The 20,642-nt window shown below is 36.4% G+C and overlaps 1 protein-coding gene across 3 annotated transcripts in view; it reads left to right on the forward strand.

The window, feature by feature from the left end:
* LIFR (LIF receptor subunit alpha) overlaps positions 1-20,642 on the forward strand; it is a 78,318-nt gene that overhangs the window by 34,280 nt on the left and 23,396 nt on the right. For all 3 annotated transcript variants that reach the window (XM_072757056.1, XM_072757057.1, XM_026016659.2), the window contains exons 5-12: positions 902-1,065; positions 6,602-6,776; positions 7,985-8,239; positions 12,720-12,849; positions 13,901-14,070; positions 16,136-16,281; positions 17,465-17,627; positions 20,151-20,221. In XM_072757056.1, coding sequence (XP_072613157.1) covers positions 902-1,065; positions 6,602-6,776; positions 7,985-8,239; positions 12,720-12,849; positions 13,901-14,070; positions 16,136-16,281; positions 17,465-17,627; positions 20,151-20,221 — 1,274 coding nt within the window. The remainder of the gene's footprint in view (positions 1-901; positions 1,066-6,601; positions 6,777-7,984; positions 8,240-12,719; positions 12,850-13,900; positions 14,071-16,135; positions 16,282-17,464; positions 17,628-20,150; positions 20,222-20,642) is intronic.

The following is a 20,642-nucleotide window of genomic DNA, read 5'->3' on the forward strand; positions in this document are numbered from 1 at the left end:
CTCAATGCCTTGGTCATTCTTACTGCTAATTACAGATACCTAAGCCAATAATAGCTCAGAGCATCCCCAAGTAGCATCAGGGGCTTTGACACTGTGAGGTGATTGGGAAGGGTGCAGAGAAAACAGATGGAAAGCTCTACCAAAGCAAGCTTTCCGTATTCCATCATTTTTTTGGGCCTGACCTACAGTCATACAGAGGAAGCTCCTTTACTTCTCTCTGATTTTGCCCACTTACAGATTCCAGACTGATAAACTAGAGTTTTGTGGGAATCTGATTATTTGTATTAGAAGGCATATTAGGATATGGTAGTAATTTTCTCAGATTTGACTGATGAATCATTAGGAGCTGCATATGTAAATAAATACATATATTCTCTTTTTTTCAGTAATCACTTTGAGAGTTTGTGTGTGTGTGTGTGCATGCGCAAGGCAGGAGGAGAGGTGGGCGCGGGGAGAGAGAATCTTATGCAGGCTGCATGCCCAACGTAGAGCTGGATGTGGGGCTCAATTTTACAACCATGTGATCACAACCTGAGCTAAAATCAAGAGTCAGACGCTTAACTACCTGAGCCACCAGGCACCCCCAAAGTTTGCTTTTAATTCTTGGTTTTTTTTTAAGATTTTATTTATTCATGAGAGACACAGAGAGAGGCAGAGACACAGGCAGAGGGAGAAGCAGGCTCCATGCAGGGAGCCCGACATGGGACTCGATCCAGAGTCTCCAGGATCATGCCCTGGGCTGAAGGCGGTGCTAAACTGCTGAGCCACCCAGGCTGCCCTAATTCTTGATTATTTTTTGACCAAGATGGAATTGTGTTTAAAAGTAGTCAATTAATGGAATTACAATATGAAAAACCATTACTTATTTTACTAAGTTGTATCTTGTTTTCTTTTTTTCAAGCCTTAATTCCAGACACGCCAGAGATCTTGAATTTGTCGGCTGATTTCTCAACTTCCACAATACACCTAAAGTGGAATGACAGGGGTTCTGTTTTTCCACATCAGTTAACTGTCATCTGGGAAATTAAAATTCTACGTAAAGAAAATATGGAAATCGTAAAATTAGTAAGTTTGAACCAAAATAGATTTTTTCCTATGACATTAAAGAAACCAAGTAATTTTTAAAAGATTTTTAAGGTGATATCAGAGAACTTTTACATGGTTAAGGAAATAGTTCAAAAATCCTTTCAGGATTCATTAAAAACGATGTGCTATTACTCAAAAATCATTACTTATTAAAATCATGTATAACTTTCTAATTAAAGTAAGTTTAGGAAATTAAGGGAGGAATAATCCATGATTCCACCACTTGACCACAGTAAATGTTACTTTTGTGTTTCCTGTTTTTTTTATATGAATGTTTTTACATAAGTGAAATAAATGTATATGTATAATTTACTATTTTTACTTTTGTCTAATACTATAAACATAAAAATGTTTTTGAAACATACTTAGTCATAGTAATTGTTGGGAAATTTTGTATAAGCTTATAAATTTGAGTTTATCTGAATCTGAAATAACATTCTTACATTTAATAGCACATGTTTATCTTCTCAGTTTTTAAAAAAATTTGCTTATGAATGGTTTCCTTATGATCTGTTTTTAGTTTTATTATCCTTTAGATAAGAGGAATAGTAGTGAAAAGTTTTGACAGGGTATATGGTAATTCCCTCTTTTGTCCTTTTACTCTTTTCCTCCTTGATGAAGATTTGAAATCCACTTAATTACAGATTTAAGAATTAGAAGACTGCCTCATGATTTTACAACTATTTGCCTACGTACATGGATAAGATAGATCATAAAAGATAAAAAAAATAGAATTACTCTTTTTCATAGTTGTCCTGTTTTTCCTCTCTGATACTCTATTACATTCCTAAAATAGTGGCAACTGTAACTGTAGATAGGGTGTGTCCATACTTCCCCCATTGCTGACGTTGTAAAAGCTCTGTATGTGTTCATCACTTTGCATCCTCACAACAGACCCGTGAGGGAGGCACTATTAACATCACCCCCATTTTATAGATGAAGATACAGAGACACAGGAAGATATAAGTAGTAGAGCCAGGACTCAGAGTTACAGAGTCTATTCTCTTTCTTAACCACTACAATTTCTGTTACAAAACAGATATATTTATTTTCATAGAAGATGCTTTTTCTTCCTCTTCACCTGTGCAGATTGAATATATACTTTAAGACCTAAGTCAAATCCTGCCCTTTAGTTTAAAGCCCATTCTAATCACCTCAGCCTAAATGCTCTCTTTTTTGAATTTTAATGGCAATTCTTTCCTGTAAATCCAAGTTGCAGGTAGCTTTGATACAGCTCTACCACTGTTGTCTTAACACTATTGCTTATCAAAAATTGTCTCGTGTAGCTTTTAATTATGGCCTGACATTCTGTGTTCTTGGTTACCACTTCCTGGCTTAGGGTAACTTCCCCAAACCTCCTTTTTCTCATTTGTGAAGTGGTGCCAAATATTTACTTCAGTAAATAATGATGATATCTATAAAGCTACTAAACAACGACTAGTTGTCAATACTTCCTTTGGGGGCGACCTAAGGGATGCTAAAATAAGAGGCTACTGTTTGAAGTGTAAGTGAAGTCAAGCATAAATGAATGGAAGTATTATTTTTAAGGTCATATAACTTATTGCCACAAGGTGCATCACAATAAGGCAGTGACAAAGTTGTATTTTTGGGGATCTGATTTTTGAAGAAAAATCTTTATATGGGGAAATAGAGCAAGAGGCAAGAAAAATAGAGATAGAACAAATTAATTTTTTTAAGATTTTAATTTATTTATTCATGAGAGACAAAGGAGAGAGGCAGAGACACAGGCAGAGGGAGAAGCAGGCTCCATGCAGGGACTTCGACGTGGGACTCGATCCCGGGTCTCCAGGATCACACCCTGGGCTGAAGGCAAGGTGCTAAACCACTGAGCCACCCAGGCTGCCCTAGAACAAATTAATTTTTAAAAAGTAAAATGTGAGAGGATAAGTGTTACAGGTCTACAGTAAAATGTGACATTTTTGTTTATAATTATATATATATATTTTTAAGATTTTATTTATTTATTCATGAGAGACAGAGAGAGAGGCAGAGACACAGGGAGAGGGAGAAGCAGGCTCCATGCAGGGAGCCTGATGTGGGACTCGATCCTGGGACTCTAGGATTACGCCTTGGGCCAAAGGCAGGCACTAAACTGCTGAGCTACTGAGGGATCCTATAATTATATATTATTAATATCATTATTTAAGACAATTGCTTATTACCTGTCACTTTGCTATTTTGTGATTGTTTAAGAATTAAGAATACTGTACATTGGTGTTTCAATTAGAATTTGACAGTTTCTGCCCATGGCCTCACATACAGGCACAGAAGTGGTGCGCTGCACTGGCCAGGGTGGGAATGACATCTGGAAGTTCTGCAGGACCCTGCTCCCTTCCCATTTTTCTCTCCATATACATAGTAAATTTCATTTCTTTCTTTATGTATTTCCATTGTCCATATAACATGCTTTTGTTGCTCTTTCTTAATTTTTCTTTTCAGTTTTTAGCAAAGATTTATTATAACAGTGGGAGATGAGATTTTAGTCCCTCACTTCCTGGGGCTTCATACACTTCTGACAGCAGTGTAATATGTGGCCTGGGCACACATACTTGCATGCTTGTGTCCTTGCTCGCTCGCTCACTCTTACATTTCCCATCTTTTTCCAATATCGTTCTATCTTTCTGTTGTAATTTTTGGTAGACTGGCATTCATTGTTTGTATTATGGTTATAAAAACACTATTTACAGCTAAACTAAGTAGTATATGTTAACCATTTTCCTTTTTTGGGTATAGCTTCTTGTATTGTCTTGTATTCTTAGTTTTATTTTTGTGCCCCATTAATTCAATCCTGAATTCTCTCCAAGTTGTATGACTCTCCTGTTGAAATGTTCAAACACATTAGTATTTTATCAGGTATATGTTTATAAATAGCTCTCTGGTGAGGCCTTCTGACTTACCTTTCAACCCTTCTTACATAGGGTTCACATAGCTACAATTTTCATGGAGCAGGAGACTGGTAAATATCTGAGGGGTCTTATGGCCAGAGGTTTCTCAGGAGCTCCAGCAGTCTCTACTCCTACCAGCCAACCCTAGGTTTGAAGAGATTAATACCTGGGTGTACCTATAACTCATTCAGGACAAATCTCTGTGGTTTTTTGGTGCATTTCTTAGGAAGCTATAATCCACGGGGTCTCTATCATCATCCAGAGGATACTTTTTACCTTTTTTTTATGATAGATCCTCTCTTTCATGAATTCTTCCTCTTACTTCCTCATTTGGGTGGAAGCATATATTCTAGTAGGTATCTGTATTTATTATAAATACTCTGGTACCTGTAACAGTAGCTTGCAGATATACTTAAAAAAATTTTTTTAATTTAATTAGTTTCTAACAAAATTTAAGACAGATATTGAGAAGATGCAGAACAATTAGAACTTTGCTACACTTCTGATGGGAGTATAAAATGCTACTTGATGAATTCATTAAGACACAACATTTCTAAAAATGTCATGCACTCATTCATGATTGCTGCTTTAGCTGGGTACAGAATGTAGATTGGGGAATTTTCTCAGGATTTGGAAGACATTGTTCCTTTTGTTTGTTCTTGCATCTGTCTTCCCCTGTTGTGTGGACAGTCATTGGGCCCCTTTCAATCTGAAAACATATGTCAGCTTGGAAAATTTTCTTATTTTATGCCTTATGTCTTTGATTTCTTCATACCTGTTTTCTCCTTTTTTTTCTCTTAGAAACTCTGTTCTTCAGAAATTGGACCCTCTAAACTGATCCTCTAGTTTTCTTAATTGTTCCTAGTTTCTATTTGTATTTTTATTTTGCTCTCTCTTCTGAACAGTTTTTCTTAAACTTTATCTTGCAGTCTTGCTATTGAATTTCTATTAACAGATATTTTTTATGTACTAAAGATCCCTTTTGTCTGTTTTTTTGTTTGTTTTATGGATGCAATATCTCTTACCTCTGAGGACATCAGTTATTTAATTTTTTTTTCTTTCTGTGTAGTCTGTTCTTCAAGTTCCTTTTTTCTTTATTTTGATCTTTGGCTCTCATATTAGAACTTTTCCTCCAATTTATGGTCATCCTGGTTGCTGCTCGTATTTAAGTGAGTGGCTCTTAAAAATTTTTTTTAATCTAATTGGAACTTTTGTTTGCCATCCAGGGACTTGTTGATTGAGTCTTCATTATAGGTGAGGATGGGCCATGTAGTTGGCAAAATCTTATTATTATTTTAGGTTTTTATCTTGACCTGTTCATATGCCCCAGAAAAGTTGACTTACATTTTTATCTCGTAAGTACGAACTCTGCCATCAGTATCCTGGGGGCTGAGTAGGAGAAGAAGGCAGGAGAACCCCAGCCTTCATAGTGCATAGGTTAGCAGTGCTTCTTTTTTTGGTACAGTATTCCCTATTCTCCACTCTTTCTGAGGTTCTTCATTCCAGAGATATTGTGTTTTACTTTTCCAGATCATAAATCATCATTCTGCCAAGATGAAGAAGGGTGGTCTTTCGGTAGCACAGAATGTAGGAGGGGTATTTGGGTATCTAACATATCTTCAAACAACTTTCAAGCAGTTGTCTGCACCTCACCTTCATCATGCATTTCCAGGGAAGCCGGGTACAGCCCCCTCCTGAGCCCTTTGACATTTCCATGGTAGAAATCAGGTTATTTCTGCCTTTTCCATTGGAGGCTTAAGATTCAGCTTTCTCACATCTTCTGAGTCCATTACTATTGTCCATAAGCTCTGCAGTATCCAGAATTTCACAGCTGTTGTTTCTTCTGTTTTCTGCCCTTGTGCATCTATGCCTTTAAAAAAAAATCTGTGTGCTTTTGTTTTACAGAGATTTCAGAAGGTAAGAGAGAGGGAAATAGAATTATTTAATCTGTTGTCTTTAACTGGAGGTCCCAAGGTTTTTTTTAGATCTTAGATATTTGATTCAAATCCTTCCCATTTTTCACAGTTGAGATTACTATTTTATCTTTTTATGAGCTGCATATTTAAAAATAAAAATTTAATCTTGTAACACATACAATAACCTAATCTGAAACATTTTGTTGAAATGCTGCTCTTCTCTTTGCCTTTAACTCTTGGAAATACCCATTATTTTTTCTCAATGACAAATGGAGATAATTTTAAGCAATGGTACATTTCTCTGTGAACTGTATTGAATGTTTTAGAATATTAACATCATGTATAATCATGCAGTGGAACCTAAAGCTAAAGAAGTAATAAACAAGTGCACTTATGATAAGCTCTAGGTGACGTATGGAAATGTTGAATCACCGTATTGTATGCCTGAAACTAATATGACATTGTATGTTAACTATACTGGAATTAAAAGAAAAAGTAGGCATAAATGAATCATGATTGATGTTCCTATAACTCTCCTATTATGTCTTACAGCAAACTGAGATGGTTGTACAAAAGGGCAAACCTTTAACTTAGTGGTGATTGTATGCAGTTTATTGTGTTTTTTAAATTGAAAGGGAAGCAGAGCATATCACTACGTAGAAATCTTATTTTTCGTTTGTGTTCATTTTTTAGGTAACCCACAACACAACTGTGAATGGTAAAGATACAGTTCATCACTGGACTTGGACCTCAGACATGCCCTTGGAGTGTGCCATTCACTCTGTGGGAATTAGATGCTTTGTTGATGATCCTCATTTCTCTGGTCGCAAAGAGTGGAGTGACTGGAGCCCATTGAAGAACATTTCTTGTAGGCTTGTACTTTAAAAAGCTTTCCTTTCAAATGAGTTAGATTCAGCTAATCTAGGGTTCACATGGCTACAGTGTTCATAGAGCAGGAGAGTTCTCCAAATGCCACTTAGTTTCATGAGGGTCACCTGAAGATCTTCTAAGTCTCCATTCCAGAACATTTTGATACAAAAACTCTGAAATAGGATTCAGGATCTGTATTTTTAAAGATCTTCCTGAGTGATTAGATAAACATCCAAGTTTGAAAATCACTGTGGGAGGCATGGAAAAACTTTTAAAACTTTTATGTAGATGTTATTGAGATCAAGTCTATATTTAAAAAAAAAAAATGGCTCCTAGTTTCTTGCCCACAGAGCAGATCCCTGTCAGCTGCAGAGCTGTTACAGAGAACATGGGGATCTGTAAGTATCCCCCAAATCATCTGTACACTGAGTGAAACTTCATGCAGGTAGAATGTTGGCAGTATGAGGAAGACCTGGAAAATTGTTGATGGTGAAATGAAGCCCTTGAAAAGGCTGCTTATCATTGTAGATTATCCACTCTAGTGACCACATGGAGAAACAGATCAGAGGAAGAAAGGACTGGGAGCATGTAGATAAGTAAGGAGGATCCTGTTGCAGTTCAGCAAAAGACAGTGAGTGATCGGGAAGAAAGCCAGATTGCAGTAGATTAAAGAATAAGCAGGTAGAAAGGAAACTAGAGATAATTTAAAAGATTGGACGTTTAGGAAAATAAAAACAAAGGTGTGACTTTAACCTGCAGAGAGCTGGAGGTAAAGAAAACTGTGCTGTTTAGGATGTGAATACTTAAACATATATTCAGGCTGATGGAAAGAAAGAAGTCTGTCCTAAATACATAGAATCCTTTCAAAGGAACAGAATTATTCCATGAGTGACATTTTCTTGGTGTGGATTTTTCACATGTGGATATAAACCCATTTAATTTGAACCTTCAGACTTCTTAGACATTAACCTGTGACCTTAGGCATTGGCCTTCAATCCTCTCTGCTCCTCAATCCTGCTCCCCAATCATCATCCATCAAAAGTATTTAAAACATACATGGTTTGATTTTATTTCTTGTATATATCTTACTCCTTTGAAAGCTCCTTTGGGCCACCATTATTACAAAACACTTTGTAGTATGTTTTATTAGGCTATTTTATGGTTAAAGACTTCTAAAGTATTTGTAATTCCTTTTGTTCTTTCTAGGGTCACCTGATTCTCAGACTAAGGTTTTCCCTCAAGACAAAGTGATACTTGTAGGCTCAGATATAACATTTTGTTGTGTGACTCAAGAAAAAGTGCTTTCAGCACAGATTGGCCAAACGAATTGTCCCCTTATCCATCTTGATGGGGAAAATGTTGCAATCAAGATCCATAATATTTCTGTTTCTGCAAATAGTGGAACAAATGTGGTTTTCACAACAGAAGATAACATATTTGGGACGGTTATTTTTGTGGGATGTAAGTATATAATATTAAAGGAAGAGTTTCTATTGACATGTTTGGTCCTCTTTAAAAGTTGTAATACTGTTTCCAAGGGAAAGGGGATGGTTCTATTTCTTTTTAAAAAATTTTTTTAATATATATTAATGATGTATGAAGGCACCAGAATTTTTGCTTATTTTAAGATGTTATAGGCTTGTTTTCTATATACTTGTATTCATATAACTTGTAGCTTTTGTACTAAGACTTGAAACATCCAGATGCTTATTTTTAAATTCTTAGCTAACAACTTTGTTGAGACAAGAGTAGTTTGTATATAATATTTCTTAATCCTATATTGTTTAGGAATTATTTCATATACAGTTGACCCTTGAACAAAACAAATTTGAACTGCATGGGTGTTCTTATACATGGATTTGTTTTAAGATTTATTTATCAGAGAGCATGAAGGCAAGGTTGTGGGGAGGGGCAGAGGGAGAGAAGCAGACTCCCCACTGAGCATGGAGTTTGATGGGCTCAATCCTCCAACCCATGAGATCATGACCTGAGCTGAAACCAAGAGCCACATGCTTAACTGAGCCCTCCAGGTGTCCCTATACGGATTTTTTTTTTTAATTAACTACACAGTACAATACTATAAATGCATTTTCTCTTACGATTTTTTAACATTTTCTGTAGCTGATTTTATGGTAAGAATGTAATACATACGGCATCATTAAATATGTATTAATCAGTTTTCTGTGTTATAGGTAAGGCTTCCAGTCAGTAGTAAAGTACTAGTAGTTGAGTTTTGGAGGAGTCAAAAGCCATGTGTAGATTTTTTTTTTTTTTTAAGATTTATTTATTCATGAGAGACAGAGAGAGGCAGAGACACAGGCAGAGGGAGAAGCAGGCTCCATGCAGGGAGCCCGATGTGAGACTCGATCCCAGGTCTCCAAGATCACACCCTGGGCTGAAGGTGGCGCTAAACCGCTGAGCCACCCGGGCTGCCCAGTGCAGATTTTTTTTAAGTTTATTTGTTTTAGTAATCTCTGCAGCCAGTGTGGCGCTCAGACTCGCGGTCCCCAAGATCAAGAGTCAGGTGCTCTTCTGACTGAGCTAACTAGGTGCCCTTGTAAGTACATTTTTGACTGCATGCAAGGTCAGTGCTCCTAACTGCTGTGTTGCTCAAGAGCCAACTCTAATCAATTTATCACCTAAAACATACCTTTTAAAATTAAAATTTAATACCTAACTTTTAAAACATACACCAATTAAAGAAACCATGATTTTACACAAAATCTTTCAATAGCATAATTTATACTTCTCCAATCTTTAAAGTCATATATTTGAAGAGAGAGTAGCTGGAGGACGTGCATGAGAAGCGGCCCTCTCTCTCTCTCTCTCTCTCTCTCTCTCTCTCTCTCAGCTCCATGTGTAACATATGCTCCATAGTGCAGGGCCATCTTCATTAACATGGTCACTCCTGCAGTTGTAAAATTCCATGACATTTCCAAAAGTGATAGGGGACTGCCCTATTTATATAGCTTTTGTTGAATAGCCACAGAGAATTTTGTGTTTTGAGTTTTTCTGTCCCCTCTCCCAGGGTAACTGTGACGTGGTGCACTCCTGGCTTTGCCCACAGTAGTGCTTGGTTCCCTTCTCCCCAGCATTCTGGATTAGAGGCTGAGTTTGGTCTGCCTGATCTCTTGATTAAAGTGTATGGAATATAGTGGATGAATTTTGTGATTTTATTTTGATCATATGGTGATTTTTCTTAGCCTCTTTTTGATTCTCAGCTGTGCTCTAGACCAGCAGCTCTCCATCTCTCATTTTCTTCCAGTGAAATTTAGGATGAAGTTTGTTGAATTGCTGATATATTCCCAAGGGAATAACCAGGATTAGATGCACTTCTCAGTTTTGATGGTTATAACCTTACTCTTTTTGTCTTCCCAGTTATACATTTTGGAATTCAAGTGAGAGTGAGATTATGTTCAAATTTAAACTTTAGAAATTTCCTTCCTGATGGAATTTTGGGAAATGACTTGCAATGTTCTTCACAAATGATCTGGAATAAAAGTGGAGAACCAGTGTATGTGGAGTGAGGCTACATTATGATAAGTGATACCAATAAGTGAGATACCCACTTAAAAGTATGAAAGACAAAAAATTAAAACTCAGAAGATGAGATTATTCATCAGGTTTTTATTATTTCCAATAGAGTTCTAATCTTCTATCATAATAGTAGAATGAGCCTACTTAATTCATGACTTAACCTTCATATATGGCATCTGGGGGTGGAAATATTCAATATTTGTTAACTCAGAAGCAGCAATAGAATTTCCCTTCAGAGGGATTTCTTTAGGAACTGTTAAGCAGGGGCAGTGTATGGCGTGAGTTAGGGATTAAGATTCATTATTTTCTTTCCCTTAGAGAGATCCTATTAATCCGCCATATGTTGAAAAGACACAATCAAACCTGCTAGGATTTTGATTGGAGTTACATTAGATTTATCAATTTAGGAGACCAGTTTAGGAGACTTTTCATTCTCACTATATTGAGTTATCCAAACCAGGAAGTGGTATATCTTTTCATTTAGTTATGTCATCTTTGATTTATTTTAGTGATAGGAGGTCTTCTATATCTTTTAGTGAATTTGTTCCTAAGAGTTTGATGTTTGATACTAGTAAAAATGGCCTTTTTCCCTCTTCAGTTTATTATTATAATTGCAAATGCATTTGTTATCCAGCAGACAGAATAGTTATTTACCAGTACTTGTCAGTGTTTATGCATGAGCTAATTCAGTTAAAGCAGAATCTTTTATAAACACCATGCATTGAATAATCACTGTTATTTTCATAGGTAGTACCACTTTAGCATTTAAAATTGACCTAAATATTAATCTTTCATCATACTTAAGAATTTCAATATACTATACCATGACATAGAATTAGAGCATATAAATGTGCCACATGTCAAATTTTATACTTTCTCATTTGAAAATATTTTCATAAAAATGGCTTGGTTTTTTAAATTGCATTTTCTGTTTTATGGTAATGCAATTGATTTATACCTAATTTTTATCCAGCTTCAGTTAATTCCTTTGTAAGTTATTTTCTTCGAGAAGACAGTACATTACCTTTCAAATACTGCCTTCTCATGTTCTTTCTCCTCCATCTTTGCTTCCACTTCTTTCTAATGTGCTTCTGTTACTTGGATTTTAACTATTCAACTTAACATATCTGCCAAATACTAAGATAATCAACATTTTAAGTATACTAAAAAATTTGGTATGTGATTTTAATAAAATGACTGAAAGTTTAGCCTTAGATTTAAAACAATTTTCAGGGTGCCTGGGTGGTTCAGTCAGTTGGGCATCTGCCTTCAGCTCAGGTCACGATCCCAGGGTCCTAGGATCCAGCCCCACATTGAGTGAGGAGCCTGCTTCTCTTCTCCCTCTTCCTCCTACCCCACTGCTCATATACTCTGTTTCTATTTCTCTCTCTCAGATAAACAAATAAAATCTTAAAAAAAAAAATGAAACAATTTTCAAAACAAGTATGTCAGTGTTAGTCTGATAATGGAGCTGTTAGACTTTAAATACTCATGATTCCTCTTAATACCTAAAATGCCATTAACAGACATTTTTCTATCTTGAGAAGGTATGTGAAATTTTCTATGTCCTTTTAAGTCTCTTAAGACAGTCTAAGAACTGTTTTTAAAAAACAATTATTTTACAGAATTTTTCAACAAGTAGATAATTATCTAATTGTTTTTTAAAAACTTAGTGAAAGATAGTTTGGATAAATATGACAGAGAACACCAGTTTGTGTATACTTGATTAAACATGAATACAGAAATATCGATTTCTATAATTAGTAGTGTCCAACTGCAGAATTTTCCATTATTAAAGGTTTAAGACACACGCAAATATTTACTTTTTTCTAGTTATGCCCCTGCAAAGCCAGAGGGAATGTTCTATAAAGAACAAAAACAGAAGAGCAGTAGTCACTTTGAACATAGGAAGATGCAGAATTTTACCAAGAGATACTTTGTGAATAATAGTCATTGTAACTTTTTTAAGAACTCTGAAACTTGTAACATGGCTTGCGTTGACCTTTAATCTGAGTTGGTACCACTTTTCAAATCACAGTATATACATGATAGATAATAATACCTGAACCCAGTAGGTTTTTCTAATTTGTTGGATACAGCTTCCTTTGAGAGATTTCGTAGGATTTAAGGGGGAAAATGTCTTCAGGTTGCTGTTGGGGAGCTTGCAAATGAGTGAGTAGTCATTCTGCAGTATATTTTAATCCATCATTTCTAACAAAATACGAACTCCAGAAAAACATGCTACAGAAAGCATGGCAATTCCTGCATTGTTCAAAAGGTAAAACGTAAACAATGAGTTTTTTCACTTCTAAAGGAAATTGTATAAATATAATTTACTTTTATAAAACATGTTTTCAGGGAAAATATATGTAATCCATAAGTAACTACATTTTTTTCCTGTTAGATCCACCTGATATTCCTCAAAAAGTGAATTGTGAGACATACGATTTAAAAGAGATTGTCTGTACTTGGAATCCAGGAAGACCAACCGCATTGGTGGGCCCTCGCAATACAAGTTATACTTTATTTGAAAGGTAAAAGTCACCAGGGAAATGTGTCAAACAGCAAGGGGTACAGTGGAGGATATTAAATGACAGAGGGAAATGGAGTTATCTAATTTATGTTATGAGTAAGATATAAAACCTAATATGCTGTATAAAATTGGATAAATGTGAATACTGCAAATGAATATGCACACAAACTAGATTCGTATGCCTTTTTTTTTTTTTTTAAGATTTTTTTATTCATTCATGAGAGAGAGAGAGAGAGAGAGAGGCAGAGACACAGGCAGAGGGAGAAGCAAGCTCCATGCAGGGAGCCCGACGTGGCACTCGAACCTGGGTCTCCAGGATCAGGCCATGGGCCAAAGGCAGGCGCTAAACTGCTGAGCCACCCAGGCTGCCCTCGTATGCCTTTTTAAAAATCCTAGAAGAACCCTCGAATATGAACAAACTATTTCTAGATAGTAGGCTTATGGCTGATTATTTTCCTCTATTTTCTGTATCACATACATTTTCTTCACCAGGTATGTAGTACATCTAGACTTAGAAATATAAACTTTGGGCCATCTGGGTGGCTCAGTGGTTGAGCGTCTGCCTTTGGCTCAGGGCGAGATCCCAGCATCCTGGGATGGAGTCCGCACTGGCTTCGCCACAGGGAGCCTGCTTCTCCCTCTGCCTATATCTCTGCCTCTCTCTGTGTGTTTCTCATGAATAAATAAGTTTTAAAAAAAAGTTTAAATAAGTTTAAAAAAAATAAAAAACTTTTAAAAAAGATTATTAGAAATTTACACATTCATTTTTTTCATGAAGTATTTATGTCTTGCCACTTTGAAATTATTTTAATATTTATTGTTGCTGGAATGCCTGGGTGTCTTAGCGGTTTAGTGCCTGACTTTGGCCCAGGGTGTGATCCTGGAGTCCCGGGATCGAGTCCCACATTGGACTCCCTGCATGGAGCCTGCTCCTCTCTCTCTACCTGGTGTCTCTGCTTCTCTCTCTCTCTGTGTCTCTCATGAATAAATAAATAAAATCTTAAAAAATATATATATATGTATATATATTTATTGTTGCTCTCTTTTCATAGTTTTTCAGGGAAATATGTTAGATTTAAAAGAGTTGAAGCACCAACAAATGAAAGCTATCAGTTATTCTTTCAAATGCGTCCAAATCAAGAAATCTATAATTTTACTTTGAATGCTCGCAATCCTCTGGGTCGATCAGAATCAACTATTTTGATTAACATAACTGAAAAAGGTAAGCTGCTGCATAAACCAGTTTCTTAAAAACAGTTTCAGAAGTGGTAAAATATTTTAAAATTAATGAAAAGTGCTTCTAGGGTTTTTTTTTAAATAATTTTCTTCATAGTTAATTTTACAAATTTTATTTAAAAATCTTTAAAATATTTGATTTCAGGTTTCACCATTTTATTGAATTTAGATAAAAATTTGAATTAGTTGTTACATAGAAACTTTAATTGGCTTTATCTAATGGATTTTGACTTTTGAAAAATTTTTTGCTTAATTTTTAAAAGCTTTTTATTTTTTTAAAATCTTTTTATTTTAAAATAATCATAGAGTCAAAAGTGGTTCAAATATGATAAAGCCCTGTGACATCTTCACCCAGCTTTCCCCACTTGCAGCATTTTATTAATAACTACAGTACAATTTCCAAATGAGGCAGTTGGCTAATACAATACAGTAAACCAGACCAGTGAACTGTACTACTAACTTTGCTCAGGTTTTGCAAGTTTCTGTGTGCATTTAGAGGTGTGTGAACATGTATGTGCTTCTGTGCTGTTGAATCCGCATATAGATTCATGGAACCTCCAACACAGTCAAGATACAGAACTGTTCTGTTTCCACAAAGGAACTTCCTCTTGCTGCCCGATTAGCAAAACTCCCCACACCTCTGCCACTCACCCTCCCAACCCCACACTCTTGTATCCCTGTTCCCCGGCATCATTCACTCTGTTCTTCATCTCTGTGTTTTGTCATTTTGAAGTGTAGCATAAATGGAATCCTATAGTACATAACCTTTTGGAGATTGGTATTTTTTACTAAGGGTAATGTCTTGAGATCCATCCAGATTGCTGTATATATCAGTAAGTGGTTTGTTCCCTTTTATTGCTGATGATTCTGGGATTTTTACCAGCCCTATTAATATATAGCTCAAAATAGAAATAAGATACGATCCATCTTCCCAGCATTCATTCCTGTGGGCATCCCACTGTACAACTCCATAGCATGCTCTGTAGCACACAGAGGACTGGCATAGCAGCCTTCTTGTAGAAAGGCTTAAAGCAAATGTGTTAAGAGACTGGCAAGTGGTTAGTAGATGATCTTGTTGCCTTATTTGGAAACGTAAGTACACATGTCTATTAATTATTCCTTCTCATCATTTTTGTTATTTCCTGGTTTTCCTAAGGTCAGAACAGCTACATGTTATACTTGACTGGTGGTGTTTGTGTGTATTTGTCTGTCTGCCCTCTGCCTTTCAACCTATTTTCACGATTCTTTGTTCCCACTCCAGTTGTCATGCACTATCATCAGTATCATGTGCAGTGTGTTTCACTGTTGTACCTTTGTTCTTGCCAAGACCCCAACCTCAAATTTTTTTCTGCATCCATTGTGCCAGTTTTAGTCAGATTCTTCTTCAAAGCTCATCTTAAGTCCCATCTTCACCATAAGACTTTCCTTTAGTCACTAATATCTGTACCAGACATTTCAAAGTCATGGGATCCCTGGGTGGCGCAGCGGTTTGGCGCCTGCCTTTGGCCCAGGGCGCAATCCTGGAGACCCGGGATCGAATCCCACATCAGGCTCCCGGTGCATGGAGCCTGCTTCTCCCTCCGCCTGTGTCTCTGCCTCTCTCTCTCTCTCTGTGACTATCATAAATAAATAAAAAATTAAAAAAAAAATTTCAAAGTCAGCATATATACTCTTGTTAGTTTTCTCTTTTTGTTTTTTTTGTCACTCTCTAGATAAATTAGGGGTTCCTTAAGGGTAGAGATTATGATCCTACTACCTTTTAGTATTCCTGATGGCAATATAGGAACCTTGAGTGTGGTTGGTTGGTCTATAAAAACTGTTGTCATGATATTAGCAGGAAAAGTGAGGTTTGTGAATGCCACAGGTACTGAATGAAATATTGTTGGTCAGTACTAATGATACCTCTCTTAGTTTTGGGGTTTTTTAAATTGTTGTTTGTCATATTAGAAAGTAGTATTTATTTATTTATTTATTTATTTATTTATTTATTTATTTATTTATTTATTTTAGAAAGTAGCTTTTAAAGTACTCTTTACAAATTATATTTACAGTTTATCCTCGTATTCCTACTTCAATCAAAGTGAAGGACATTAATTCAACAGCTGTTATGCTTTCCTGGCATTTACCAGGCAACTTTGCAAAGATTAAACTTTTATGTCAAATTGAAATTAATAAAACTAACTCAGTACAAGAATTGGTGAGTAAGATTTTTCTATAAACCTCCTTTTGGATAAAATAGTTTTCAAAAAGTAAATTAATATGCGTAAGCTCTCAGATGATTTATTATAGAAATTTACTAAGAACTGAGACACTATGTGTCAATGTAATAACATATTTAGCACTTGAAAACAGTTGTAATACTGGATATTTTAGAACATGATTTTGACTTTTACTCCTCATAATGTTTCCAGATCTAGTATAGTACCTGGAACATGGCTGGTGCTCAGTAAATTTGTAAGTGAATGAATGGTTTTTGCCATAACCTTCAGCATCATCAGTTCATGGACTGATAGGCACCAGAGAAGATGCGGTTTTTAAAACTGCCTAGTGCACAAAAGGAGCAAGTTCTAAGTCAAAATGTGATCATTCTAAGTCAGAACATGACTTTTTAATACATTTTAGATACCTAGCTTGACTCTTGTACCATGCCACCTTGTGATTTGTAGTAAATCCAAAGTAAAAGATACTGTAATGAAAACATTCATTTGGAAACTTACTGATGATTGCTGGAAAATCAGTGAATTGCCAAAATATAACCAAAAAACTCCTTCGTAATTAGTAATTGGGAGCTCAGAGGATTTCTTGAGGCATGCAGTTCCTCAAATGTGTTTAAATTGCTTTATTTTAATTTAATTTAAATAAGAATTTGTTGAATATTCTACGTGTTTAGCACCATACTAGAGGTTCTAAGTGCCCTATTAAAAAAATGCATAAGACGAGTCTATCTCAAAGAAGCTTCCAAATATAGCTGATGACTTATTTAATCCTCAAGGACACCTTAGATTACTAAAGTGTATTTAAGCCTTGTTGTATTACCATTAGCCATTGACCAATGGTCAAGATTATATCATCCTCTCTGCATAATTTACTTAATCATTGTTACTTAGATCCAGTATTTAGATTTAAACGACACCTAGGTTTTGTTTATTGTTACTACAGAGCATAAATTCACTGATTTGGTATTTATGTAAAAATTAAAATATTTTTGGTGGATGAATTGTAAAGACAGTTTTATAAAGGCAAACTCATGTGGATATTTGGTCAATTTGTTATAAATTCGGGTGGCTTTTTTATCAAAAAAAGTATGTGTATATGTATATGTGGATTCTTACATGACATTACATATACATGCATACAGATATTTATTTGCTTTCTAATAGCGGAATGTCACAATCAAAGGAGTAGAAAATTCAAGTTACCTTGTAGCCGTGGACAAGTTGAATCCATATACTATATATACTTTCCGGATTCGCTGTTCTACTGAAACTTTCTGGAAATGGAGCAAATGGAGCAATGAAAAAAAATATTTAACCACAGAAGCCAGTAAGTTAACTAAATGATTTATAAGCTGATTATTGCTATGGATCCTGAAATTTGACAGCTTATTTTTAAAGAAAATGTCAGCAAAGTGAGTAAAAGGAGGCGACTTGAATTGTGTAATTATGTAATAATATCTGATAGTATCATCTAGATATCTTAAATGGTGGCTCTAAGGTTTGTGGTAATACAGTCAGCTGCTTAGCCTGTGTTGTGTGGAAAGACTGGGCCCTATCAGCAGTGTATTTGCAGCTGTCTTAAAATGATGCAGAGGAAACAAATTCAAAACTGTGGTAAGATTATGGACAATTTTTCTGACACTTTCCTCCTTTCCTAGTGTTAAAACTCTGTTTAAATTGCCTCTTTACTGAAGACAATTATTAATGAAGAGAATTTGTTGGAATTTTTATTTATGACCAAGGCCTGAGAAATGGATGAGGCCAGAGGTCCTGAGCTTCATTTTCTACGGTACACAGAGGTTAAAATAGGTACAAAATTAGGTAACTGGTTTTCTGAATATGATCATTTCCAAAGATGGAATGAGATTCTATCCTTAATCATATGTCAGCTTTAAAAATCAAAAACAAAAAACTTAGAAATAGGTATAATTTTTAGGAGTCATTCAGCCAAAGATAGCAAAAGCTTTATTTGTATTAGATAATATAGGGAATATAAAACTTCTTCTAGAGGTGGTTAGGCATCTGTGCTTGTTTTCAGCTCAGGTTGTGATCTTGGGGTTGTGGGATCAAGCCCCATGTCAGGCTCCACGGTCAGCAGGAAATATGCTTGAGGATTCCCTCCTTCTCTCCCTCTCCTTTTGTCCCTCCCGCAGCTGAAGTATGCACTCTCTACCTCTCTCTCTAATAAAGAAGTCTTTAAAAAAATTCTTCCAAAAGATTTATGAACAATAAAACAAAAAATGATAGATGTTAATCCAGATTTTTGCCTCTCCACATCCATCTTCAAGAGATGACAGGAGCTTTGTGATAATATGTAAAAAAAAAAAAAAAAAAAAAAAAATCCAGAAAGGGGGAGTATATTAGTTATCCATTGCTACCTGACAAATTACCCTAAAATTCAGTGGCCTAAAACAGTAAACATTTATTATCTCACAGTGGGTATGGGTCAGAAATTGAGAAGCAGCTTAGCTGAGTAGCTCTGGCTTACAGTCTCTCATGAGGCCGCAGTGTGGACATGGATGGGGACTACAGGCTTGCCCAGGGCTAGAGAATCTGTTTTCAAGATGGCTCACAGTAACTGTTCCTCACCACGCAGTCCTCTCCATAGTGCTGCAGGGTGGCCTCCTGACATGGCAGCTAGCTCCTCCCACACTTACTGAGGAGAGAGAGAACATGGCAGCCGCCACAATGTCTTTTATGACCTAGCTTCAGAAGAGAGATACCATCACCTCTGTCATGCCCTATTGGTCACACAGGCCAATGCTGATATGGAGTGGGAGGGAGCCACACACAGGAGGTGTGACCAATATCATCATCGGTCATTTGGCGACTAGCTACCACAGAAGCTTTTGCCTTCAGTTGAGGAGCTGTTGTTGCCAAGAGAAAGCATTTTATTTATACCTCATTGAGATGATAGCATTAATTCACTTAACAGATACTTACTGAGGGGTGCTTGGGTGGCTCAGTCAGTTGAGTGACCAACTCTTGGTTTCATCTCAGGTCATGATCTCATGAGTCATGGGATTGAGCCCCACAGCAGGTTCCCCGCTCAGCGGAGGGGTCTGCTTGAAGAATCTCTCCCTTTCCCCACTACACCATTCGTGTGCATGGGCTCTCTCTCTCGCTCTCTCTCTCAAATCTTAAAAACAAGGACTTGAGTACCCACCGTGTGTCAGGAACTGTAGTAATCACCTGGGATATAGCACTGAATAAAATAGTCTCTGCTCATGGAGTTTATAGGATAGAGGTTTAGAAATAAATGTTTAAAAGTAATATGTTGGATAGTGCCATGGAGAAAGAAAGCCTAGAAGGAGAACTAGGGAAAGAAGGTGACAGGGGAGGAGGGATTGCAATTTTAAATAGGGTAGCTAGAAAAGACCTCGCTAGTAAGGCACCATTGGAGCTGAGATCTGGAGAAGGTGAGGTACCTGCATGGGTAATCCAGGGGAGGAGAGTTTCTGCAGACAGGGAGAGGTCTCAGAAAGCACAGGATGCCTGAGGCAGGTGTTCTCAGCATGTTGGAGGAGTGCCCGGGCGCCTTTATTTGGCCAGAGCCCACTTAAGCAAGCGGAGGTAGGAGGATGTGAAATGGGGCAGCACCAGAGTATCCCTTAGAGCCTGAAGGGTGATTTTAATCCATTCTAAGGGGCCTTATGTTTTCCAGACATTGAGACCTCAATTTTTTCATTGTTTCTTTTCTAAGTGGAAGCCACTGAACTGCCTCATATTTTTATGGAGAATTCCAAAAACCTAGAAAAAAAGTTTTAAGCACCACTATGTCAATTATTGATATTATCAACTGACATACAATACACATCTTCAAATGCTAACTTTTAAATCTCTTTCCTAGTTCCTTCAAAGGGACCAGATACTTGGAGAGAGTGGAGTTCTGATGGGAAAAATTTAATCATCTATTGGAAGGTAAATATCTGCCTTTTCCCTAAATATTTAAGTAACAGTACTGTGCTAAACTAATTTATATATAGTACTGGGGTTATCAAGGAGCCCCTGTTTCCTAGACTGGCTCTTCGAGTACTGCTGAGAATCTAATTTGGCTCCTATAACCCCCCAGACTCATTAACTCCTGATTCACCATAGTCAGTTTGCTAGGAATCTTCTTTGTCAGATCTGAGCGTTCTTTAGTTTGATTTCATGAGACCTGTAAAGGACCTGAGGATTTCATGAATTCCATCTCTCTCACTTTAATCAGAAACACAGGAAGAAGCTACAAGTTAGAATCTCAGTAGTGTTGATGTTACATTTTTTTTCTTTAGTGAATAAGAAACTTTTTACGTATCTCATAATGTAATTTGTTTTCCCTAATGGCATTATTATATGCCAC

Source organism: Vulpes vulpes, chromosome 4 (assembly GCF_048418805.1).
Source record: "Vulpes vulpes isolate BD-2025 chromosome 4, VulVul3, whole genome shotgun sequence".
Taxonomy (NCBI): Eukaryota; Metazoa; Chordata; class Mammalia; order Carnivora; family Canidae; genus Vulpes; species Vulpes vulpes.